Raw genomic sequence first — 25,014 nt, 5'->3', positions numbered from 1 at the left:
CCGGGCATCTTCCCACGGGACGTCACATGGATGCAAGTGACACAGGAGAGCAGGACCCCAGGGGAGCAGGGCCCCAGGTGGTTGGCGCCCGGCAGGCATGGGGCGCGGGGGTGTCCAGGGTGATGCGGGAGCTGAGGGTGGGCTCGGGAGCAAGTGCTGCGATGTGAGCCCAGCGCCCGTTAGAGGCGGGGCATGGGCATCAGTGCCCGGCGGGCGGCCGGCTCCCGTGGGCGTGCAGGGCCTTCTGCGACCAGCTCCACCCATCCCAGTCCTGGGAAAGCGTCCCGACAAAGATGCAAACCTCTGGTGGCTACTTATTATTCTGGGGACTGTGCCCGGCCTCGAGCTCAGGAGCGGGGCCCTTGCAGGCGTGCTGGGTGCCCGGGTGCCGCCCCGCTCCCCCCGGGCACTCAGGCCCCCATCCTCACACCCTTCCCGGCGCTCAGTCCCGGACCAGCTGTGGCTCCCGAGTCTGTGTCCAGCTGCACCTGTTGTCATTCCACGGCCACCCGCTCAGCGGCTCCTCTTCTCCATCCCACGCTTGGCAGAGAGCNCCTTGGCCCTCCAGGCGGCCCGGAAAGAGCCCCGCGGTTCCCCCGGCTGCGGGCCAGGCCAGGCCAGGCCAGGGCAGGGCCCAGGCTCCAGGGACGTCTCGGGGCTGAGGGTCAGACCTCTGCCGCCCTGGCTGTGGCTGCGTGTGGCGGGGCCTTCCACGGAGGGCAAAGCCACCGGCGCCCCCTTAGTGCCGCCGCCCTCGGCCCCCCGGCTCCTCACGGGCCCTGTCTTTTGGGGATCCGACATCCCGAGGGCCGGCTCATCAGTGCACCCGTGTGACTGCTTGTAAAATGGGGGCACCTCCGGTGGGGGAGGCTTCTATGTCCCCCACTGCTGGGACCGCCAGCAGCCTCCCCTTCAATGCAGGACTCGGCACCCTCCGCCCCTGCGGCCGCCGCCCTGGGGTGCCGCCCACGCGGAGCTGCAGAGCTCAGCCAAGGCGGCCACGGGTCTCGAGCCACGAGCATGTTCAAGTCATCCGGGAGCCAGGGCCGCGCTTTCCAGGACACACCAGGCCCTTCGCGGCTTTCCAAGCCCCGGGCGAGCTGTGGGCGGAGCTCCTGGACCTGAGCCTCGCAGCGGGGCTGCGCCACACCTGTGGCCTCTCCTGCCTTCCCGTGGCCACCGCGTGCCGGGCCGCATGACCGCGTGGGCCCTGCGCGTGGCTGTCACACTGCGGGTCTGGTTGTGACACACAGTGTTCTGGCTGAACTGTGGCCTCGTGGCCCCGGGAGCAGATAAACAAGCGGCCGCCCAGCCCTCCGGTCGCCCCCCCGGGACTGCCGTCCGCCTGGGCAGGAAGGGGCCGCCGCTCTGGGAACTCCTTCCTGTTTTGAACATTTCCAGGCAAGTGCAAGCCAGGCTCTTACCAAATAACGCCCTTTCCTTTGGAAAGAGCCTCTGCTCCTAAATGGCCGGGGACATTGAGCAACTGCGGACTGGAGACAGAGGGTGACAGCTCCCTGTTTACAGTCCTGAGTGTTGCGTCACACCGACTCCCGAAAATAGCCGGCACCGCACAGACTGGCGGGAGCTCGTGGAAGAGCCTGTGTCCTCCTGGAAGAGGCAGGGAAGCAGGCCCAGCCCTCTGTCCCCCAGAGGCCACGGGCTGCGTCCAGGCCGCTGGAGAAGCAGTTGCCTTGTATTCTTGTCCTGGGACAACTTCTGCCCTGGGGGGACCTCCTGGCCACTCCCACATCCGCAGACACACCCGCCTTGACCTTCAGAATGTTGTGCCCAGCGTGGCCCTCAGAACCTTCTCCAACTCAGCCGTGTTCCCCAGGAAGGCTGCCTGGGGCGGGGGGGCGCTTCCCTCCCCCCGCACTGCCTGGGCTGGGGAGGCCGTCACATCTGCCTGTCCCCTCCAGGTGCTCCTTAGGCGTCTCCGGAAGCCCTGGGAAACGCCGAGCTTGTCTCGTGAGGTCCCCTGGGCTGCGCTGCTCATTCAGAGGCCTCCCGCCCCTCCCCCCACCTGCCTTTCTGGGTGACTCACCTGTGTCCCCCCCGAGCCCCAGCGGTCTGGCGATGGGGTGCACGTCCCCTCCAGTGCAGCCTCTTCACCTGGAGCCCGGCCGCCGCGGGGCCCAGCGCTGAGCACTGTGACGGGGAAGGACGCCCTGGGCGTGGGCCCCCAGGCCCCGTGTCCCCCTGCAGCAGTGAGCGGACTGAGCTTGCCACGAACGCTCTGGTGCATTCCTGGCTGCGTGGACGGGGCCCAGTGGTCGCTCAGGCGGGGACCCTGCAGGGAGACGATAGGAGGGTGCGGGCTCCTGCAGGCAGTGATCCGTGGCCAAGGAAAGGGGGGGCCGTGGGGGTGCCACGAGCGGCTGCCGGAAGGGGGAACCGGTGGGGCGCCCTCACCGCATGGGGGAGGGGCGCTCACTTCCCCCCGATTCCCGCTGCCTCCTCCTTGTTTCAGGCGCATCAGCCACCCCAGCTCCTTCTCTGGGAGGCACCGCTGGGTGCACTCACCCCTGGGATGTGCGCGGCTCCACGAGCCTGCTGGGGCCATTCCCGGTGCGAATGCTGGCCGTCCGCTGGCCCGGGGACGCTGGTACCTTCCTCCTGCGTGAGTCGTCCCCGCACGAGAGTGCTCGGCTCCCCACAGGTTCCCTCCGCCGCGACACAGAAGGTCGCCGCCGGGGCTGTCCCCGAGCCTGGCGGCAGCCGCAAGGGTTGGTTGGGGGCCGGGATGAGGCCACCCCCTCCGCAGACCAGGAGTCGTCCTCAGCGCCGCCTGCCCAGGCACGGCCCCTCGCGCCTCCCGGAGCAGGGTAGACATTTCCTCGTGTCTTGAGCAATTCTTACCAATTTTATTCTTGGGTACTTTGTTCTCGCTGCTCCTAGGAGTCAGAAGTTCTCCCTTTCCAAACTGGTTACTGCTGGTATTTAAGAAACACACTGATTATCTTTAAGGTGTATTGATTTATTTTCAGAGAGACCACGACAGCGCGAGTGGGGGAGGGGCAGAGAGACAGAGAGCAAACGAGCACCCCAAGGAGGCCCCACACTCAGCACGCAGAGCCGGACGTGAGCACCAGCATGAGATCAGGTCATGACCTGAGCAGAAACCAAGAGTCGGACGCTTACCTAACTGAGCCACCCAGGCACCCCTATGTTTATTTATTCATTTTGAGAGAGAGAGAGAGAGCACAAATGGGCAGAGAGAGAGGAGAGAGAGAATCGCAAGCAGGCTCTGCTCTATTAGCTCAGAGCTTGAACCTACGAACTGTGAGATCATGACCTGAGCCGAAGAGTCCCACGCTTGACGGACTGAGCCCAGCAGGCGCCCCCAGAAACACTGATTTTTACAAGCTTACCTACAGCACACATTTTACTGAATTCTGTTTTTAACTTCTTTTTAAAAATTTATTTCTGAGAGAGAGACAGCCTGAGCAGGGGTGGGTCAGAGAGAGAGGGAGACGCAGAACCTGAAATAGGCTCCAGGCTCTGAGCTGTCAGCACAGAGCCTGACGCCGGGCTCACATCCACAAATCGTAAGATCATGACCTGAGCTGAAGTCGGCCGCTTAACTGACTGAGCCACCCAGGTGCCCCAACTGAATTCTTAATTGTTCAGACTTTCTCCATTAATTGTCTTGAATGTTGTTATTCTTGGTCAAGCCACTGATTTAATTAGCACATCTGAACCTAACACCTGCCAGATGCCAGCCCCGGCTCAACATGCGTCGTGGACGGAAAAGGCAGAAAGCCCTGCCCCCACGGAGCTTGCCTGGGGTGCCGACGGAGGGTGGATCAGTCGTGGCAGCTTTGCATCTTCCTTTTTGCCATTTAAAAATTTCCTTTGTCCCTCCTGTCTGATTTTTCTCCCATCAGAAGGGGAGGCGCCAGTATTCACAGTGACAAGCCGTGTTTCCTGCGGTTTTGGGAGAAGCCCCTCTCTGGAGGGCCGTTGGTCGTAGGTGACAGAAGCAGCCCTGGCTGATACGAGTGTAAAGGGAAATTCTGGAAGGGAACTGGGGGGTGCGCCGAATTGCTGGAAAGGCCCGAGCACCAGCCGTGAAAACACGCAGGAACCGAGGCAGCCACGCCCGCGGGAGGTGAAGGCGGAGCGAGCGGATACACCTGTCACACCGCCCGGCTGGGCCGGAGCCTCCGAGTCCGCGTCTCTCCTGACAAAGAACCGGGACCCAGGGGCGAGCAGCTGACAAACCTGAATACAGGTGTTCTTCTACCTGCTGTTCGTAAGCCAAGGACTTTGCCCCTTTCCACCCACTAGGTTTTTTTTAGTGAGTGTGTGTGTTTATAACACGTACGCTTCATTGAGTTACTCTTGCTTCTTTTAAAACAAAATTTTAAAATATTTATTTTTGAGAGAGACTGAGACAGAGCATGAGCAGGGGAGGGGCAGAGAGGGAGGGAGACAGAATCTGCAGCAGGCTCCAGGCTCCAAGCTGTCAGCACAGAGCCTGACGCGGGGCTTGAACTCACGAACTGAGATCATGACCTGAGCCGAAATTGTATGCTTACCCGACTGAGCCACCCAGGCGCCCGAGTCATTCTAACCCGATGGTTATTCTTACTCTGTTGAGTATTCCTTAAGATGATCCAATGTTTTCCTTCTGTAGCTTTCAGTAAATATGTCATTAGACCATCCTGGCATCCCCAGGAGAGAGCCTACTTGGTTCTGAGGTATTAATCTTCTTTAGAATTAATTAATTTATATTTTTATAATTTACTGTACTCAAACTTACCAATCTTCTCTATAGTTAGTATTTTTGTGCCCTCTTTAAATACTTTCTCTAGACTGAGGTCATGAAAATATTATCTTCTGTTACATACTAAATGTTTATTTATTTATTTTGAGAGGGGAGAGGCAGAGAGAGAGAATCCCAAGCAGGCTCCACACTGTCAGCTGGGCTCAATTCCAGGACTGTGAGACCATGACCTGAGCTGAAGCCAAGAGTCGGACGCTTAAGCAACTGAGTCACCCAGGCACCTGTGTTTGTGGGTATTCTAAAGGTCAAGATATTGGAACAAAATGGTCTTTTTTTTTTTTCCCCAATGTTTATCTTCTTTTTAAGAGTCAGAGTGTGAGCAGGGGAGGGTCAGAGAGAGAGGGAGACGCAGAATCTGAAGCAGCTCCAGGCTCTGAGCTGTCAGCACAGAGCCCGATGCGGGGCTCGAACCCACGAACCGTGAGATCATGACCTGAGCCGAAGTCGGACGCTCAACTGACTGAGCCCCCCAGGCGCCCCTGTGATGCAGAGTCCAGCTCTGGCTTCTCCTGACCCAGAGCCGGTCTTTGAAATGCAAACCTCTGAGGGAGAAGGGTTACAAACCCAGAGGGCGGGAGGCAGGCAAACCGTAGGAGACTCTGAAATCCAGAGAACTGAGGGAGTCTGGGGAGCAGGGGAGACAGGAAAGTGGGTGACGAGCGCTGAGGAGGGCGTTGTTGGGACGAGCACTGGGCGTTGCATGTAAGCCATGGACCTGGGGAATCTCGCCCCAAAGCTAAGAGCACACTGCACACACTGTATGTTAGCCCACCTGACAATAAGTTATATATATATTTTTTAAAAAGGTTAAGAAGATAAAAAAAGAAAGGCAAACCTCGAGAACAGTGTGTGTGTGTGTGTGTGTGTATCCGTGCGCGGTAGACGTGAGGGGTGCTCCCCACCTTGGGGCGCGACCCTGGGAACTCGGAAGGCAGGAGCTCCGTTAGTTGGTGTGCGGGCAGCGCTGTGAAAACAGGGCCCTCAAAGCTCAGGCAGAAATGGGCACAGCTTTCCAAGGTCACGTGACCTGGGACTACCCGGTGCGAAAGCTAATTTAGGACCGTTGGTTTAATTAAAACACATGTCTTTCGAATGATCAGCATTAAACTGAAGACTTCTGCTTGTGTTGAGTAGAAGTCTAACAAGTCCGTGTTTCCCTTGCAAAATTTGTCAGGAGAAAAAAAAAGATAAGAGTGGGAATGTATTTTTTGTTTAGGGAGAAGACAGTGGTTGTGTCCTAAATGAGGATCTTTGGAGAAAAAAACTTGAGACAATTATCTGCATGTAAACAGGGAGGTGGTGAACAGTTTACGGAAAAGCAACATCTTAGGAGAGGACTTCACACATGGCTAGTAAGTGGCTAAAAAAAAGATAAAGTTTTTTTTTTTAATTTATTTAATTTGATGCAGAGAGACAGAGAGGGAGGCAGAGGATCTGAAGCAGGCTCCAGTCTGCGCTGCCAGCAGAGGGCCTGATGTAGGATTTGAACTTGAGCACAGGATCATGACCGGAGTCAAGGCTGATGCTTAACTGACTGAGCCCCCCAAGCGCTCCTCAGGTGAAGGTCAGTGTAAGTAAGTAACTGAGTTTCAGTGTCAAAACTACACTGGTGCAACGCTGTCTCTGCTAAAAAAACCAAAGTTTTCTTGAGCTATCGCTCTGCTGTTCATGAAAAAGCATAGAGAAGTTTTTCTTTACCTTTACAGTCATTCCCCTTTCCCCACACAAAAGACTCTGTTTTGCCAAACCTGAGTCAATATGAAAAGAGCTCCATTTTGCTCACAACGATGTACACATCCTGCATTTGCTTTCCACATTTAGTGGTCCCTGTGGTGTAACGAACGCCTGTCATGGGTTCATGAGGACCTGTGATCCTGTTTAATCAAATGTGCAAAGCTTTCCATATTATTTTTGGGAAACACTTGCTAAAATCAAATTCTAAAATAAAGTCTTTGGGGGCTCCTGGCTGGCCCAGCCTGAGAAGCATGGAGTGCTTCATCTCAGGGTTGTGAGTTCAAGCCCTCATACGAGAAGAAGATGACACTGAAATGTAGATTCAAGAAGAAAAAATGAAAGATGCAAAACTTCCCATTAAAGAAGGAAGATTATTAATGTCCATCTTCATTGGGGATGAGACTCTCAAACGGCTTTGGTACTTAGCTGCCAGTGCAGACGTGACAGTCATTGAGGGGACCCCTCCCTGAAGTGGACTGGGAGGCAGGAACGGCGGGGGGCAGCGAGGGGAGCCCCCAGGGCGAAGGGCACACTGCGCGTCTCCAGCAGCCCGGAGAGAAGCTCGCATCACCCTCACCCCTGCTTTTCTCCCGCTTCTCTTCTCCCTGAAGAAGCATTCCTCTCTTGTTTGTTGGACTTGCCTATGATTTTGCCTATTGGATTTGTCCCAAGTTACAATTTTGCTCTTCCCAAATAAACCCACTTTTCGTTGGTAAAACAACTTTTATTTTTTCATACACATTTAAAAGTATTATGAGGGGGGGTGCCTGGGTGGCTTAGTTGGTTAAGCGTCCGACTTTCGCTTAGGTCATGATCTCGTGGTTCGTGGGTTCGGGCCCCGTGTCAGGCTCTGTGCTGACTGCCAGCTCAGAGCCTGGAGCCTGTTTCAGTCTGTGACTCCCTCTCTCTCTGACCCTCCCCTGCTCACGCTGTCTCTCTCTCTCTCTCCTAGAAATAAATAAAAAACATTTAAAAAAAATAAATAAAAGTATTATGAGGGGCACCTGGGTGGCTCAGTCAACTGAGCAGCTGACTTTGGCTCAGGTCGTGATCTCATCAAGGCTCCTGGGGTTGAGCCCCCGCATCAGGGTCTGTGCGGGCACCACGGAGCCTGCTTGGGACTCTCTCTCCCTCTCTCTCTGTCCCTCCCGTGCTCATGCTCTCTCTCTCTAAAATAATAGAAACGTTAAAGAAATTGAAAAATATATAAATGTCGGGAAAACTTTGATTAAAACAGTAATAATTACGGTATGGCAGAAATATATCCTTGGCAACGATTTACATTTATGATGCAGAAATTAAATGTCTACTTGGTGTGTGGAAGATGAATTTTTCAAAATTCTTCATTTTTTTAAAGTCTTTTTCTAGGGGCACCTGGGTGACTCAGTTGGTTAAGCATCCGACTTCACCTCAGGTCATGACCTCATGGTTCGAGCCCCACGCCGGGCTCTGTGCTGACAGTTCGGAGCCTGGAGCTGCTTCAGATTCTGTGTCTCCCTCTCTCTCTCTGACCCTTCCCTGCTCAAGCTGTCTCTCTCTCTCACAGAAATAAATAAATAAATAATTAAGTTTCTTTTTTTTAAAGCTTATTTTATTTTGAGAGGCAGGGGGAGGAACAGAGAGAGAGAGAATCCCAAGCAGGCTCCATGCCGTCAGCGCAGAGCCCGACGCTGGGTTCAGACTCATGAACTGTGAGCTCATGACCTGAGCCGAAATCAAGAGTCAGACACTTAGCTGACAGAGCCACTCCGGTGCCCCTGAATTCGTTCAAGATTCTTTCAGGGGACGAGGGAGTGTAAAAGTTTGGTGATCAGTGCCTTAAAAACAGCTCTGATTTCAGTGCAAGGAGGGTGAGAGCAGACGCCACTGAGTCCCTTCCCTGTTCCCCACCACACCGTCCTTGGCTCCCCAACTCTGCTTCTTGGCTTCGGGGCTCCTCAGGCCCCCCGGGCAGACGCCCCCTTCTCTGCTATGACTTTCACAGGGACGGTTTACAGGTTGGCCTCAGGCTGCTCACAGGCGAGGGGCAGGGGGAGAGGGGCCTCCAAATGCGTTGGGCTTTGGAGAAGGTCCCACACGGACAGGGAAAACCAAGTTGTAATCGCCCATAGAGAGTTCAGAAGGCTTAAAAAATCCTGTATTTTGGGTGAGGTGCCAATACACAAAGATTGTTATTTTATTTCTTTAACAGTTTTTTAAATGTTTTCTTCATTGTTGAGAGCAAAAGAGACAGAGCATGAGTGTGGGAGGTGGAAAGAGAGAGAGACACAGAATTGAAAGCAGGATCCAGGCTCCGAGCGGTCAGCACAGAGCCTGACGTGGGGCTCCAGCTCACAGACCGCAAGATCACGGCCTGAGCCAAAGTCGGATGCTTAACCGACTGAGCCACCCAGGCGCCCCCCCTTTCTTTTTTTTTGAATATTTATTTATTTTGAGATAGATGGGGGAGGGGGGAGGGGAAAGACTGTGAATGGGGGAGGGTCTCTCAGAGACAGAGAGAGAGGGAGAGAGATTCCCAAGCAGGCTCAGCACTGTCGGCACAGAGCACAATGCAGGGCCCGAACCCACGGACTATGAGACCATGACCTCATCTGAAATCGTGAGTCAGACACTTAACTGACGGAGCCATCCAGGAGTCTCAAAATAGTCATATTTTTATACTAGTAACAAGCAAGCGCTGAAATGAAATTTGATGGCAATGATACTGACATTAAACACATGACTACTCAGGGAGCCTTCTGACAAAAGACGGGGGAGCCCTGCAGTCTGCCATCTGCACCCCGCTGCCAAGGGAGAGCACGGAGCTGCCCGGTGGGGGGGGGGGTCTCCGGGGAACCGGCCCAGAGCTTGGGGGCCGCAGCGCCCTGGGGGGGGGCTGCCAACACGGTGTGCGGGGCTTTAGGGTTTGTGTCTCTGCGGGAGGCTGTCTCCTGCCTGTGCCCCGTACTCGGCGCTGCTGTGACGGGACCGAGCGTGGGAAGTACTTGTTGGATGCACGAGAATGGCTACACTGCAGGCAGCAGCCAGAACGACTTAAGAGCCTCTCAGAAACCTCCTTCTCTAGAACGCTGGTCCCCACCCCCCCAGGGTGGGGGCTCCATGTGCCTGCGGGGCGCTGGGAGGAGACTGGGCCCGGGGTCGCCCTGGGGAGTCCTGAGTTGGGGGCACGGACCGGAAGTGGGGAGACCCTCTGTGCCCGGTCAGGCGCGGGCCCTCCGGGGTCACCCTTACAGGGGCTGCGGGGCGGCCTCCCGGACCAGTTGCTACAGATGCTGGTCTGACTTCCTAGGAGTCTGACTTGTGGCGGCCTGGCGTTCTGACGGACTCCGGAGAGGGTCAGATGTGGGGGTGTCTGCAGCGGAGGGTCTGGGTGTGTGTGGGGGTGTCTGCAGGGGAGGGTCTGGGTGTGTGGGTGTGTCTGCAGAGGAGGGTCTGGGTGTGTGGGGGTGTCTGCAGGGGAGGGTCTGGGTGTGGGGGAGGTCACTCAGGTGAGGGCGGGCGACCGCGCATCTGCCTTTCCGCGGACCTTCCGGTGACCAGTCGTAGCCGAGGGGATCGCAGTTCCTAGGCCCGCGCCCCGCCCGGCGCAGCACGACCCCCAGTGCACAGCGTCCGGCCCCGCCCCTCGCCGCGCCTGCGCACCCGTGTCCAGTCCTCAGCGCCCTCGCCCGCAAGCACTCCCGCCCCTCCCTGGAGTACCGGTTTTGCGCACGCGCACTGAACTGCTTAGGCGAGGCCGCTACCCGCGCCGCGCACGCGTCGCACGCGCCGCACGCGTCCCGCGTTCTCGCGCACGCGCAGGCCCCTCCCCGCGGCCAATTGGCGTCGCCGCGGCTTATCCGGCGTTTATCTGTCGTGCGTCCGCGGGCGCGCGTTAGTTGGTCCGGGTGCGAGGTCGAGGCTGCGCGGTCGGCTGGATCCCGCGCTCCAGTNGGGTGTCTGCAGGGGAGGGTCTGGGTGTGTGGGGGTGTCTGCAGGGGAGGGTCTGGGTGTGTGGGGGTGTCTGCAGGGGAGGGTCTGGGTGTGGGGGAGGTCACTCAGGTGAGGGCGGGCGACCGCGCATCTGCCTTTCCGCGGACCTTCCGGTGACCAGTCGTAGCCGAGGGGATCGCAGTTCCTAGGCCCGCGCCCCGCCCGGCGCAGCACGACCCCCAGTGCCCAGCGCCCGGCCCCGCCCCTCGCCGCGCCTGCGCACCCGTGTCCAGTCCTCAGCGCCCTCGCCCGCAAGCACTCCCGCCCCTCCCTGGAGTACCGGTTTTGCGCACGCGCACTGAACTGCTTAGGCGAGGCCGCTACCCGCGCCGCGCACGCGTCGCACGCGCCGCACGCGTCCCGCGTTCTCGCGCACGCGCAGGCCCCTCCCCGCGGCCAATTGGCGTCGCCGCGGCTTATCCGGCGTTTATCTGTCGTGCGTCCGCGGGCGCGCGTTAGTTGGTCCGGGTGCGAGGTCGAGGCTGCGCGGTCGGCTGGATCCCGCGCTCCAGTCCCGGTTCCCCGCCCGCCCTCGGAGCGCCCGGCGCCCACCTGACCCCGGCTCGCGGTCGCAGCGCCGTCGCTGAGGCGCCATGTCGCAGAGCGGGACTCCCGGACTGCAGGAGGAGAACTTGCAAGGTGAGGCCGCGGGAGCGGGGCGCTGACGAGCAGCGCTGGGGGCGAGGGGTGCGGGCCTGNTTACTCCGTATCCCGAGCTCCGGCGTTGGTTGTAGCGAGCGGACGCCGAAGGTGGCTCTGGTTGAATTGTGGGCTTTGGATTTAAGCCGTTGCTGGCTCTGCCGGTGTCGAGTGTTGGGACGTCCTCCGGAGGCAGGAGAGGATGAAGGGGTTACTGGTGACACAGGGCTCGGGTCCACCGGCCGCTGTTCTTAGTGTATAAACAGCTTAGGAAGTGTGAGCATGTAAGTGCCCGTTTTTTTAAGTTCGGTTCCGCTTGTGCCAGAAGATTCATTGCAAAGCAAAGCTCAAAACTGACTTGCGGGAGTAAAAAAAAAATCGCTGTTCCCTCCAGCACGCGGTTCCACACCGGGCGGTGCTCCCGGCAGACGCTTGTCCCCAGCCTGGCTGCTGGGTCTGGGTCTCTGGCATTTCGGGGAAGCAGGGCTCGCAGGGCCGATTGCCGCACCGCCAAGTGGGGGCCGGAGACGCCGCCCTGGGGCTTGCCTGGGGGGCCTGGGGAGCCGCCGGGGGGAGTGAGCCCCAGGGCCCAGGAGAAGNGCGGTTCCACACCGGGCGGTGCTCCCGGCAGACGCTTGTCCCCAGCTTGGCTGCTGGGTCTGGGTCTCTGGCATTTCGGGGAAGCAGAGCTCGCAGGGCCGATTGCCGCACCGCCAAGTGGGGGCCGGAGACGCCGCCCTGGGGCTTGCCTGGGGGGCCTGGGGAGCCGCCGGGGGGAGTGAGCCCCAGGGCCCAGGAGAAGCCGGTGGCCCACGACCTTTGTATTCTCTGAAGCAAACGTTCACTAGTCCGAGTGAGCATGTAAATAAACTGTGGAGAGGGCTGTTCAAACCTTTGTGAGTGAAGTTTTAAGCTTTGTGTTAAAATGCTTCTATTCAGAGAAATGCGGGGCGCGGTTCATCCCTCCTCACGCCGGATCTGACCAGGCACGTTTTTAAAATCCTGTAATCTCTTTAAAGTTCCACACTGACTAGTTCTTTGGAATCGATAAAGGGATTAAGGGCTTAAAGGGTTTCTTCTGTCGGTAGGAGCCAAGGGGCGGGTTATAAATCTCTGCCGGGATCCTCCTTTCCTAACTGTCAAGCTCCTTGCTTTCCAACGCCCAGTCCCNCCTCCACCCCCCCCCCGGACGGCTGAGTCATCGCAGTGCAAAATTGCCAGCTTCTGAGTTAAAAGATTTGTTTTTCTGTTTCGCTTATTCTATAAAAAGATGTTTACACACTGAGTGGAAATTCAGGTGAAGGGCTCTTCGGGCTGTTCTCTTGCGCCTACGTGCTGTCGGGCACTAGGTCACTATCTGCCCAGCGTGGGCAGGGCACGTCACGTGGGGCCCCGCGGCTGCCCTGGGAAATGTGACTGGCCTGGTGCCCCGGTCTCGGTTCTGGTTGGATCACCTCGTGTTGATCTCCTGCCCGAGAGCCCAGAAAGCCTCCCTCACCCGCCGTGCAGACGGCGGCAGAGCCGACTGTTCCCTGTGTGCCCCTGGTCCCTTCTGGTTTCAGCAAGATCCTGCTCTGCCTTTCTTTTCCCCCGATGTGCAGGCGCTGCCAGGCAGGAGGGCGGTAGGGTGGGGGGGGTGGCATGACTGACTTCCCTGGAGGACCCCCGAATTCCAAGCAGACTNACTGAGGACAGGCAGCCCGCTCTGGGCAGAGGCGTCCCACCAGAAAAATGGGACTTTGTTTTTGGCAGGAAAGTTCTGGTAGAAATGTGCAGTTTGAGAGCGCAGGTTTCAGACACGTAGATCCTAGCCTGACCCGCACTCTCACAGATGGTCACTGGGAGGCCTGAGGTGGAGTGAAGAATCGGGCGACCACAGGTACAGGAAGAGTCTGGCTCCCCGTGAGGTGCGGGGGTGCTGCTGGGAGTCTGGGGGGACAGTGCAGGCAAGATCCCGAGTTATGAGAGGCCTGGGTCACATCAAGTCTCTCGTTCTTTCCCACCTACCTTGAGAAGCGTGCGTGCATTTATTTAATACTGTTTTGCTTACTCATAAATATATGGTTGTGTTTATAGAGAAGTTTCTAGAACGTGCAGTTTTCCCAGGGAGGAAGCCCTCTGAGGTGGGAGCTAGTTCCTCAACCCTTAGCGGCTGCTCTCCCTCTGGGATGTGCGCCTTCTCAGACATCCTCGATCCTGACTCCATCTGTCCCACTGTGTCGCAGGTTATGACGACGCCTCCACTCCTCTGACCAATCCGTTTCAACGCTGGCTGCCCACGTCCCTTTATAGCTTTCTCAAAATACGTACCCGCTGGGGTCTGCCTCAGCATTCCAGAGCGGGGTTCTCAGAGCGCCGGGGTGGGGGGGCTTCTGGAGAGCGGGCGGAGGACCTGCCCCCCAGAGCACAGCCCTAGGGAGACGGGGTGTGTAGGCGGCAGTGGGTGGGGGTTCCCTGTAGACTCACATGGCACAGTAGAGGCAGGAGGTGTGGCTGGCACTTCATCTCCGGCTTGTCCCCAGGTGCGAGATGGCCTTGCCTGTGTCCCCATTAATGTGGCCCGCACATGGCGGGGGGCAAGGGAGGGACAGGAAGTGAGGAAGGGGCCCTGCCTTGGACCAGCAGCAGCCCTGCCGGGTTCCTGGTAAGGCTGACGGTGCCCGGTTGCTTGGATCGTTTGTGACTCTGAGAAGCTTTCTGAGGTGGCCAGGACCCCTTAATCCCCGCCTTTCCTGCTGGAAAGACTGGGATCTTAGCGGGTGTGTGACGGGTGGGCGGACAGCAAGCCGGTCTCCCCATCCAGGAAGTGTGCTTCCTGCCCAGTTGTGCAGGTTAATAATGAAACTCTCTTCCTAGTAAATCATTCTTGGAAAACAGCTTTTGGACCCAAAGCTTTTGCTGTAGACAATCCAGAATGGGATTTTCTTCTCAGGATGCTTACAACTTCTTATGACGTGTTTTTAAAAAGCATGGCATAGGGGCGCCTGGGGGGCTCAGTCAGTTAAGCGTCTGACTTAGGCTCAGGTCATGATCTTGCAGTTCATGGGTTCGAGCCCCCTGTCGGGCTCTGTGCTGACAGCTCAGAGCCTGGAGCTGCTTCGGATTCGGTGTCTCCCTCCCTCTCTGACCCTCCTCCACTCATGTTCTCTCTCTGTCTCAAAAATAAATAAACTATTAAAAAAAATTTTTTTTTTAAAGCATGGCATGGTCGGGGTGCCTGGGTGGCTTAGTCGGTTAAGCGTCCGACTTTCGCTTAGGTCATGATCTCGTGGTTCGTGGGTTCGAGGCCCGTGTCCGGCTCTGTGCTGACAGCTAGCTCAGAGCCTGGAGCCTGTTTCAGATTCTGTATCTCCCTCTCTCTCTGACCCTCCCCTGCTCACACTGTGTCTGTCTGTCTCTCTCTGTCTCTCCTAGAAATAAATAAATAAAAAAAATAAATAAATAAAAGCATGGCATGGTCTCCTTGGGTCTTGAGCTGACTCTTGTGATATAACAGGAAAATAGGTCTGCACTTACATTTAATAATGTAACATGTCAGTTCTATCTCAGTTTTTTTATTTATTATTATTTTTTTTAGATGTTATTTTTAGGTAATCTCTGTACCCAACATGGGGCTAGAACTCAGGACCCCAAGATCAAATCCGTCCCATGCTCTTCGGCCTGAGCCACCCGGCGATCCTGTTCTATCTGTTCAGAAAAGTATATGTTTGGGGTCTTTCCCCTGCACCCTGGCACCGGGCTCCAGAGCTCCTCAGGGTTTCTGGAGTGACAGTAGTGTCTTATGGGTGAGGAGCCCCTTGGAACACATGGGGTCTGCTAATGAGGTGGCTTAGTGGGGACCTAGGTGGCCCCCGCCCCCCTCTGGGGCCGGAGCAACCAGAGGTTGGTTAGGAAACCTTCACAGAGGCCGCGAGTTTCACTGGTGCACAAGCCGGGGTGCAGGAGCTGTCCCTGAGTTGGGTCCTTTCTGGAAGCAGGTGCGCGGGGCGTTTTCCTGGCTTCTGGGAGTTGTTTTAGGGAAGGACGGGGCCCAGGCACGTGTGGAGGGAGCCCCCGCCCTTGTCTGCGGCAGAAGCGCGGGGAGCCTGGGCACCCGGTCTGCCTTGTGAGGCGGACCGCGGGGGGGGTCACAGCCGATTGGAGACCAACCAACCACACACACCCCTCCCAGCACATTCCATGTCAGAAGTGAGGTGAAAAGAGCCTGCACCCCTCAGACTCCAGGCACCAGAGCTCTGGGACACCCGCTCAGCAGCCCGGGTGGAAAGGCCAGATGTGCAGTCTCGGATAGGTGTGCGGGGCGCTCTGGGGGTGCTGTGGCTTCCAATGACCTGCGGTGGCCCGCAGCCCTGGGCTCCTAGGCGGACGCTGTGCTCCTGTGGGCCGGGACGCAGCTGGAGACGTGTGTGACTGTTAGGCAGCTGGGTGGCCGAGTCTTCAACTTGCTTTTTTCTGAAGTGACCTGTGGTACAAGCAGCTGCTGAGGGAAGGTCAGGACTCAGAAGAGACGCCCAGCTGGCTGGACGGGACCTCCGGGTCACCGCCCCCCCGGCTGCACGGCATAGGGCTGCGCAGGGCGCTGGTCATCACAGTAGTTAGAGGAAGTACATGCGGCTCACTGCATGTTGCCTTTGGTGGCCTGCCTGCACCCTGTCCCTGCCCGGACATGGACCCCGTGATGCAGAATAGAGGGACTGGCTTGTCGGGCTCAGAACCAGACCTGCAGGTCTTCGTGACCTGCGACAGGAAGCAGCCCTGCAGGGGGAGCGCAGCAGCTGGGCATCCACGCCGGTGTGCGCGCGGGTCCCCCCGGGCTCGGGAAACCCACGGCCGCACGCTGGTCCCGAGAGCACAGGTCTTCAGGGCCTCAGAGCAGGGAGAGAGTGAATGTTCCGTTCGTCAGAACAGGACGTTAGCGGGAGAAGGCGAGTCTCTGGAATTCTCGCGACAGGGTCAGATGAGAGAGGCTCGGGGCCTGAATACTGAGCTCTTACAGGCAGAGGGAGAGATTGTTGACCAGCTAATGTGAAATGATGCCGTCCGAGTGGCCAGGAAACCTGCAAATCCAGCCAATTTCATGGGAAATGGGAGAATCGTCCCAGTGCCTGGGTGGCTCAGTTGGTTGAAACGTCTGACTCTTGATTTTGGCTCAGGTCAGGACTTCAGGGTTCTCGAGTGTGAGCCCCAGGCTGGCCTCTGCCTAAAGGGTGGAGGCTGCTAGGGATTCTGTCTCCTCTCTGCCCCTCCCCTGTGCATGCTCTCTCTCNAAAAAAATAAATAAATAAAAGCATGGCATGGTCTCCTTGGGTCTTGAGCTGACTCTTGTGATATAACAGGAAAATAGGTCTGCACTTACATTTAATAATGTAACATGTCAGTTCTATCTCAGTTTTTTTATTTATTATTATTTTTTTTAGATGTTATTTTTAGGTAATCTCTGTACCCAACATGGGGCTAGAACTCAGGACCCCAAGATCAAATCCGTCCCATGCTCTTCGGCCTGAGCCACCCGGCGATCCTGTTCTATCTGTTCAGAAAAGTATATGTTTGGGGTCTTTCCCCTGCACCCTGGCACCGGGCTCCAGAGCTCCTCAGGGTTTCTGGAGTGACAGTAGTGTCTTATGGGTGAGGAGCCCCTTGGAACACATGGGGTCTGCTAATGAGGTGGCTTAGTGGGGACCTAGGTGGCCCCCGCCCCCCTCTGGGGCCGGAGCAACCAGAGGTTGGTTAGGAAACCTTCACAGAGGCCGCGAGTTTCACTGGTGCACAAGCCGGGGTGCAGGAGCTGTCCCTGAGTTGGGTCCTTTCTGGAAGCGGGTGTGCGGGGCATTTTCCTGGCTTCTGGGAGTTGTTTTAGGGAAGGACGGGGCCCAGGCACGTGTGGAGGGAGCCCCCGCCCTTGTCGTCTGCGGCAGAAGCGCGGGGAGCCTGGGCACCCGGTCTGCCTTGTGAGGCGGACCGCGGGGGGGGTCACAGCCGATTGGAGACCAACCAACCACACACCCCCCTCCCAGCACATTCCATGTCAGAAGTGAGGTGAAAAGAGCCTGCACCCCTCAGACTCCAGGCACCAGAGCTCTGGGACACCCGCTCAGCAGCCCGGGTGGAAAGGCCAGATGTGCAGTCTCGGATAGGTGTGCGGGGCGCTCTGGGGGTGCTGTGGCTTCCAATGACCTGCGGTGGCCCGCAGCCCTGGGCTCCTAGGCGGACGCTGTGCTCCTGTGGGCCGGGACGCAGCTGGAGACGTGTGTGACTGTTAGGCAGCTGGGTGGCCGAGTCTTCAACTTGCTTTTTTCTGAAGTGACCTGTGGTACAAGCAGCTGCTGAGGGAAGGTCAGGACTCAGAAGAGACGCCCAGCTGGCTGGACGGGACCTCCGGGTCACCGCCCCCCCGGCTGCACGGCATAGGGCTGCGCAGGGCGCTGGTCATCACAGTAGTTAGAGGAAGTACATGCGGCTCACTGCATGTTGCCTTTGGTGGCCTGCCTGCACCCTGTCCCTGCCCGGACATGGACCCGTGATGCAGAATAGAGGGACTGGCTTGTCGGGCTCAGAACCAGACCTGCAGGTAGGTCTTCGTGACCTGCGACAGGAAGCAGCCCTGCAGGGGGAGCGCAGCAGCTGGGCATCCACGCCGGTGTGCGCGCGGGTCCCCCCGGGCTCGGGAAACCCACGGCCGCACGCTGGTCCCGAGAGCACAGGTCTTCAGGGCCTCAGAGCAGGGAGAGAGTGAATGTTCCGTTCGTCAGAACAGGACGTTAGCGGGAGAAGGCGAGTCTCTGGAATTCTCGCGACAGGGTCAGATGAGAGAGGCTCGGGGCCTGAATACTGAGCTCTTACAGGCAGAGGGAGAGATTGTTGACCAGCTAATGTGAAATGATGCCGTCCGAGTGGCCAGGAAACCTGCAAATCCAGCCAATTTCATGGGAAATGGGAGAATCGTCCCAGTGCCTGGGTGGCTCAGTTGGTTGAAACGTCTGACTCTTGATTTTGGCTCAGGTCAGGACTTCAGGGTTCTCGAGTGTGAGCCCCAGGCTGGCCTCTGCCTAAAGGGTGGAGGCTGCTAGGGATTCTGTCTCCTCTCTGCCCCTCCCCTGTGCATGCTCTCTCTCTCAAAATAAACATTAAAAGGGGAGGGGTGGTGCTAGAGTGGCTGACTTTGGCTCAGGTCATGATCTCCGCGGTTTGTGGGTTCCAGCCCCACATCCGGCTCTGCTGACAGCCCAGATTCTGTGCTGCTTTGGATTCTGTGCCTCCCTCTCTCTATGCCCCTCCCCTGCTTGTGCTCTGTCTCTCAAAAGTAAATCTTAAAAAATCCGAGAAACGTAAAATCACTCGATGCCATCACAGAAGGGCCACCCACGCAAACCGGTGGCACCAAGCGTGCGGCAGCGCCGGTTTCTTGGGAGGCCCGGGTGCTGGAGCGGCTGTGTGCCCGCCAGGTGTCTCGCAGTAACTTGTGGTGCCCACGGACACAGCTCGCGATCGGCAGTTCGGAAGCGCCAACGGCTGCTGCCCCAGACGTGAAGCAGGCCACGGACTCAAGAAGTGCCAGCCTGCAGTGCGCCCTGCCACGGCATGCGTCCATGAGCGCTTGGGGCCCCAAGTCCGGCCCCAGAGCCCACGCCGAGCTGCGCCCTGGATGTCTGTTTGGGGGGTCACATCCCCCCTTTGGGGGAGGGGCCTGACTGTCCCCGGGCCCCCCTGCCTGCTTACGGCCCCAAACCTGGGCATTCGCACAATCTATAGCTCCGCCCCAGCCCGTCCCTGCCCTGCATATGGCTGCAGGGTTGACCCGAGTCTGTGGGGATGGGACAAGCAGGCTCCCCGTGGGGGTGGCTTCGTCTGGTCCTTGGCTCCCAGCCCGCGCCCAGTTTTAGATTGGACTGCGTTTCCCCCAGAACTGCAGCCAGTGGGCCCGCGGGAGAGCAAGCCTGGCTGCGGGCTGTGCTGCGGGGGGTATTTGGGGAGCACGTGATGCGGTGCTAAGACAGCTCTCTGAACGCACAAAGTCTGGGTAGAAACAGTTTGGGATGTATAAGGGACGTCAGAGTTTAGTAAGTTTAAGAACCGTGAACTTCCAGTAACCATGGGTAGCTTGACTTCGCAAGATGCTTTGCTCTGGTTAATCACATTTAGTGAGAAATTACCGTTGTTCTAGAGCACGTTCCTCCAGCTTCTGATGGAAGACACGCAGGAGCGGTCAGGAGCCAGTGCTGGGAGGTGTCGGGATCAGAATGTGCTACTGGTGTGGAAATAAGCACATACGAGATAGTTTAAGACTTTAAAAAGAAATTTAAATCCCTTATGATGTTGATACTCTTTTTCCGAAAACTGAGTTGAAAGCATCCCAGTCAGTGGACCCGGCTGACCCAGTGGCCAGGGTTTGGTGGCTGCCGGGAGACTGTGTGTCCCCTGCCCTCAGGACCGCAGGGTGGGCCACTTCCTTTAGGACCAGGCTCCACAGTAGGTAGAAAATCCAAGCTGTGTCCTTTCTCGTCTCCCAGGCTCCTGGGTGGAATTGCATTTCAGCAATAACGGGAATGGGAGCAGCGCTCCGGCCTCTGCTTCTATTTATAACGGCGACCTGGAGAAGATCCTGCTGGACGCCCAGCACGAGTCCGGACGGAGCAGCTCCAAGAGCTCCCACTGCGACAGGTGGGTGTGAGCGCGCGTCCGCGCCCAGGGCGGCTGCTCAGAGCCGGGCAGTCACCGTCGCAAGTGCTGAGCCCGGGCCGCCTTCCGGAGTGGCCTCCCCCCTCCCTCCTCCATAGAGAGCGGGGCCCGGGGGGCTTGGTCTATGGAGGGACCACAGTAAAGTCGGGGTGGGGGGGCAGATGGCAGATAACCAGCCCGGCCCCGGAGCCTCTGGCCCCGACCTGTCTCGGCTCTGTCCTCTGGGCCACCACGAGCTGCCGGTGAGTCGGGGCAGCTGGTCTCGTCAGAAACCCACGGTCAGGTGCCGTCAGCAGAGCCGCGCACTGAGCCGCGGGGGAGCGCGCCTGCGGCTGAATCGCGTCCACCCCAAGGCCTGGTCCTCGCTGCCAGCCAGGCTCCCCTGACTGCGCTCCCTCCCTCGGGGAGCGGTCCTGGGGGCCGGGGGCGGGCTTTTCGGACGGAAATAACGTCCCGCCTCGCTGTTCTCTTTCCTGTGTGCGTCACCACCAAGCCCGCCCCGCTCGCAGACCCCTCAGGATACGAACCGAGCTTCGGAGATAGACACGCACAGCATCGGAGAGAAGAACAGCTCTCAGGTGGGGGCGCGGCTGTGACGTGCGCGGTGCCCGTGGCAGTGGGGCGGACGTGAAGAGGGCCTGGATTTTTAGGGTGTCTCTTGCCTTTTATAAAAACTTGGGTGGGGGGGGCGGCAGCCACCACTTGGGCTTCCCACGGAGCCAGCCGGCTCTGGTCACAGATGGGCTGGGGCCTCTGTGCCGCCCGAGGACACTTGGGGACGGAGGTGGGTTCTCCCGGGCCTGCGGCCTGGACAGGGGCCCGTGTGGCCAGTGGCCAGCGTGGCTGGGAGCCTGTTAGCCGCTGTCAGGGGGTGTGAGCCCCAGCTGTTGGCGAGAGCCTGGCATTACTCCCAGAGCCTTTCGGGGGCCCCTGCCACACCCCTTCCTCGATGGATGCTCTAGACGCTTCCAGAAATGATGCCTCAGGCTGTGCTGACTGGTGCTGGCACGGTTCGTGTGAGGAGCTCACTCTGCTAACGTTTGCTCAACTAGCTAATGGGTCTCACACGATAGGTGTTTCAGTCGTGTCGTGGGGGCTCCAGTGTGAGAGCCCAGGGCTCTGGGGGTGCTCGGCCTCTCCAGCCCCCCCCATCCCCCCATCTGTGCGTGTTGGGATGAACAGGAAGTGTTTTGGTTTTTTTTAATGTTTTATTTCTGAGAGAGTGCACGTGGGGGAGGGGCAGAGAGACCGAATCCGAAGCAGGCTCCAGGCCCCCCAGCCGTCCGCGCTCCCGACGCGGGGCTTGAGCCCACCAGTCACAGATGATGACCTGAGCCGAAGTCAGCCACTTGACTCAGCCCCCAGGTGCCCCTGGGAAGTGTTTTCTTTAATAATTACAGTAACATGAATAGTCGACTTCTTTCCCATATTTATTTCAAAGTCTCTTAGGAAGCAAGGTCTTGAAGTCAGTGCCACTGAGTCACTTGATCCCGTGGGGACTCCCCTCAGGGCCTGCCTGCCACCTCGGCTCTCCGAGGGCTGTCCCTGGTGCCCCAGGTGCCCTGATGGTGCCCCCCCCCCCAGGCAGCTACTGCGTTCTGTATTTCCAAAATATTGTGTTTTTTCAGATTTTAAAAAGGGATTAACAGGATGTACTAAGGTATAGACAGAGGTTTTATTTATTTATTTTCTAATGTTTTATTTCTTTATTTTGATAGGGAACAAGCCAGAGAGGGGGTGAGCGAGAGAGGGAGAGAGAATCCCAAACAGGCTCCATCTGTCAGCAGGGAGCCCCACTCGGGGCTGAAACTCACTCCCATGAGATGGACCTGAGCCAAAATCAAGAGTTGGACAGTTAACCGGCTGAGTCTCCAGGCGGAGATTTATAAATGCAAAAAAGAGAAAACCACCTCTAATTAGTTCTTGTACATATTTTAAGATGTGGCTTGAAACCACAGGTATATATGTAAGGTTTTGGCTTCTTCACTCCCGCCAAACATCGAACAATTAAAATTGTTCTTTTCCACCTGGTCAAGGAGCGCTGTGCCGTTTCAGAGCCGCAGCCTGTCCTGGGTTTAGATTTCTGTTCTCTCGTCGCAGCCCTGCGGTCAGTGTGCGCGTGGGCGCCGGGTCCCCTCTCTTGCACGTTGCTTCCTCGGGACAGTGTTTGCAGCCTCGGCGTCTGTCCGAAAAGGAGGGACACAGGTGGAAGAGAGGCCCCCGTGGCCTNTGGGCGTGGCTGCCTGGGGCTGACTGACTCTTCACCCGGACTCTGTTGCAGTCCGAGGAAGATTATATGGAGAGAAGGAAAGAAGTGGAAAGTATCTTGAAGAAAAACTCAGACTGGATATGGGACTGGTCCAGCAGGCCGGAAAACATCCCCCCCAAGTGAGTGTCTTTGGTGTCGCGGGTCCTCCTGGGCACAGCACCTGGTGGCTCGCTTGCATGTGTGTCTGTCCCCCCACCTCCNCCGCTTCTGTAACCTGCGTGGGACCCGGGCGTGGGGTTCTGACCACGGAGGCGCCCGACTGAGCCCTGACAGCGGAGGCTCATCAGTCTGGACCGTCCTGAGTCCCGGGCCGCCCCTCCCAGGTGTAGGCGTGTTGTCGCCACACTGGGCACAGCCAGGGAAATGGGGCCTAACCCCCCCCCCCCACCGTGTCGGTGCTGTTTGCTCAGAGCAGCCCGCCCCGTGCGGGTGGGCGGTGGCCTTAGGGGCCCAGAGCGCTTCGTCCTGCTGCCGTTGAGCTTGTCGCACTGCCGTGCCGTCTTCCGATTCAGGCTGCCACACTCCCTGGCCGGAGGGCTTGGGCTCGGGGCCCAGAGGGGAGCGGGGATGACTGAGCCCCCGCAGCACGGTGCGCTCACCCCTGGACGGGGCAGGTGGGGCCCCGCCGGCTGGCCCAGCAGCTGTGCGGGGGGCGGGGGAGGGTGCCGAGCTGCCCGCCATCCCTTCTGAGCTTCAGACCCTGTTTGTGCCGGAGACGTGGCTTCCCACCGGGCCAGACCCCACACCCTCCTTGCTCAGAGTGTCCCCCCCGCCCCCGCACAGCTTTGCTGGGGCCGGTGCTGCCCCGAGCCCAGCTCTGGCCCGTTGTCCACAGCTCGCGGGGTAGACCCCGTGGGGCTCGGCCCGCCGCCACTTCAGTGCCTGGTTTGGGCCTTCATTTCAAGGTCTGTTGCCGCAGCAGCTCCCAGCCAGCAGAGCGTCTGTCTGGCGCCCCGGGGCAGAGTCCCCTCTGGTCCCCTGGGGGCGGCTCCCTGCAGCATGTTGGNCGGGGCAGACTGTCCGCCGGTCCCGGCCTGGCCCGCGCTCTCCCCACTGTCTGAGCCCCCCCCTCGGCCCCAGACCTGGCCTGCCCGAGGGCAGCGCCCCACTGCTGGGGGGACGGCCCGGGCGGGGCTGGCAGAGGCAAAGCCGCTGGGTCAGCTTGGAGACCAGGGACTGTGAGTGCCGTTCTGTCGTGAGAGCGTGTCGGGCGCGCAGAGCCTCCCTGTACCGCACGCGGGTGGAGGTCTCCGAAACGGGCTTGTACAGCACACGGGGACGGTGCCGACCCTTGGGTGAGAAGGTGGCAGATACTGTTACAAAACGTTGAAAACGAGGTGGCAGATGTCCCGTCCCCTTGCTCGGTGCCCTGCGCCCGCACTAACCGCTGATCCGCTCTCTCCGAAGGATCTACATCGGAAGGCGTCTCACCACCTCCACCAGCACCTTCTGATGAAGATTCGGAGCCGGGCTCCTCCCCGCGGCGGCGCTGCCGGAGGGCTGTCCCGTCCCCAGGAAGCTGCGCCACTGGGATCTCAATGCTGCGCTCCGTTCAGTGACACGAGATGAAAGACGAGCCAGAAGGCGGCGGCTAACCTGTAATCGTGTCCATGGGATCAGTTAGTGCGCATGTCCTGTTGATTAATATCTACTGTAATAATTTGGTAGTGAACTGTTTGGATATTATGAGTAAATAATTTTAACACGCTAGATATGATGTATGTAGCATTTTAACAAATTATCTGTAACCAACTATTCAGTTGAAATACTTTATATTTACAAAGAATGAGTGTTTATTAAGAGGACTACGTAAGGGGTTTGTCCCGGATCAACCTCGTGGCCTTCTTNGTCAGTCTAAGCGAACGTGTCTGCTGCGGAAGACTGGAAATAAATCAATCTGCCAAATCCTTGAGGTGACTGGTCACGGGGTTTAAAGCCAAGGGTCTGAAAAGTCTGTGGCTGAGCCAGGTGTCCGTCCCCTTGTCCCCTCACCTTCCTACGGCAGGACAGCGGCGGCCTCGGGGACACGGGATCTCGCGTGTGTTCCGCACCTGCACACTACGTTCAGTTGTGTTAAAAATAAATAACATTTGAAGGTTTTAAAATTTGTGTATATTTAAATGATTACCTCGGGCACAGCAGCCCAGGCCCGCGCGTTCGGAGAAACTGCTGCTGCTTGAATCGTGGAGTCCGTGCCTTCCCGGCGCTCGACCCCTCGAAGAGGTCAGGTCACGCGGCAGTGCCCCTGCCCCGTGAACTCCCGCAACAGACAGCAGGGTGTGTCCATCTATCGTGAGAAACGGGGGCTCCTCCCTCTGCTGTCTCTGTCCCCAGCAGCCGGTGGCCTGACCCGGGGGGCTGCACTCCGCGAGGCCGAGTGGGGTCCTCTGTCTCCAGGGTTGGCGCCCCTTGAGCGGGGTGGCTCCCCCATCACTCTCTGGGTCATCACGTGGGCAGTAGGGGGCCGTCTGCGTGGCACTTCTGTCCCCTCCTGGCTGGAAGTCCTCGAGGGCGGTCGGGAAAGTGCTGTCACAGCAGGGACGCCGGGAAGGAGACCCGCGCCTTCGGGAGGCCCCTCCCCAGGGTGCGCTCTGCGCTCTTTCCTCCTCCCCCGCGTGAGGGCAGCACGAGTGACGCTGGAGTGAACAGCCTTCTGCGGCTCATTTTATTCGCTGAAGAGCGAGTTTACGTGTCCGGATGATTCTGTCACTCCAGACGGTCTGGGAGCTAAAGAGAGAAACGTGCAACCGCCACTTCCAAATGGGCTTCCGGTCCAGCCACCGGCAGACCCGGGGGACACCTGGACGGGGGTGGGGGGTTCAGTCAGCACCTTGACCACCACCTGCTTGTTCCTGGGACCCGGGACCCCCCTTCTAGGACTCCACCCTGAAGATCACCCTCTTAAGGCCTGACCGTTTCTAGCAGCGGGTGG

General features: G+C 58.3%; 1 protein-coding gene across 2 annotated transcripts; it reads left to right on the top strand.

The window, feature by feature from the left end:
- Window positions 1–10,896: 10,896 nt before the first annotated feature.
- BNIP3 (BCL2 interacting protein 3) lies at window positions 10,897–22,274 on the top strand. 2 transcript variants are annotated; one of them, XM_077762996.1, is made up of 4 exons: window positions 10,897–11,137; window positions 19,645–19,795; window positions 20,307–20,391; window positions 21,532–21,848. In XM_077762996.1, exons 1-4 carry the CDS (start codon window positions 11,092–11,094, stop codon window positions 21,670–21,672), a joined length of 423 nt encoding a protein of 140 aa, XP_077619122.1. In that variant the 5' UTR covers window positions 10,897–11,091; the 3' UTR covers window positions 21,673–21,848. The 2 variants fall into 2 exon arrangements, with proteins under 2 accessions (XP_077619122.1, XP_077619123.1); XM_077762997.1 differs by lacking the exon at window positions 21,532–21,848 and adding an exon at window positions 22,095–22,274 and having other exon boundaries at window positions 10,910–11,137.
- The last annotated feature ends 2,740 nt before the right edge of the window (window positions 22,275–25,014 follow it).

Source organism: Crocuta crocuta, unplaced genomic scaffold (assembly GCF_008692635.1).
Source record: "Crocuta crocuta isolate KB4526 unplaced genomic scaffold, BGI_CrCroc_1.0 scaffold466, whole genome shotgun sequence".
NCBI classification, from domain to species: domain Eukaryota; kingdom Metazoa; phylum Chordata; class Mammalia; order Carnivora; family Hyaenidae; genus Crocuta; species Crocuta crocuta.
This window is presented reverse-complemented; position numbering and strand designations above follow the sequence as displayed.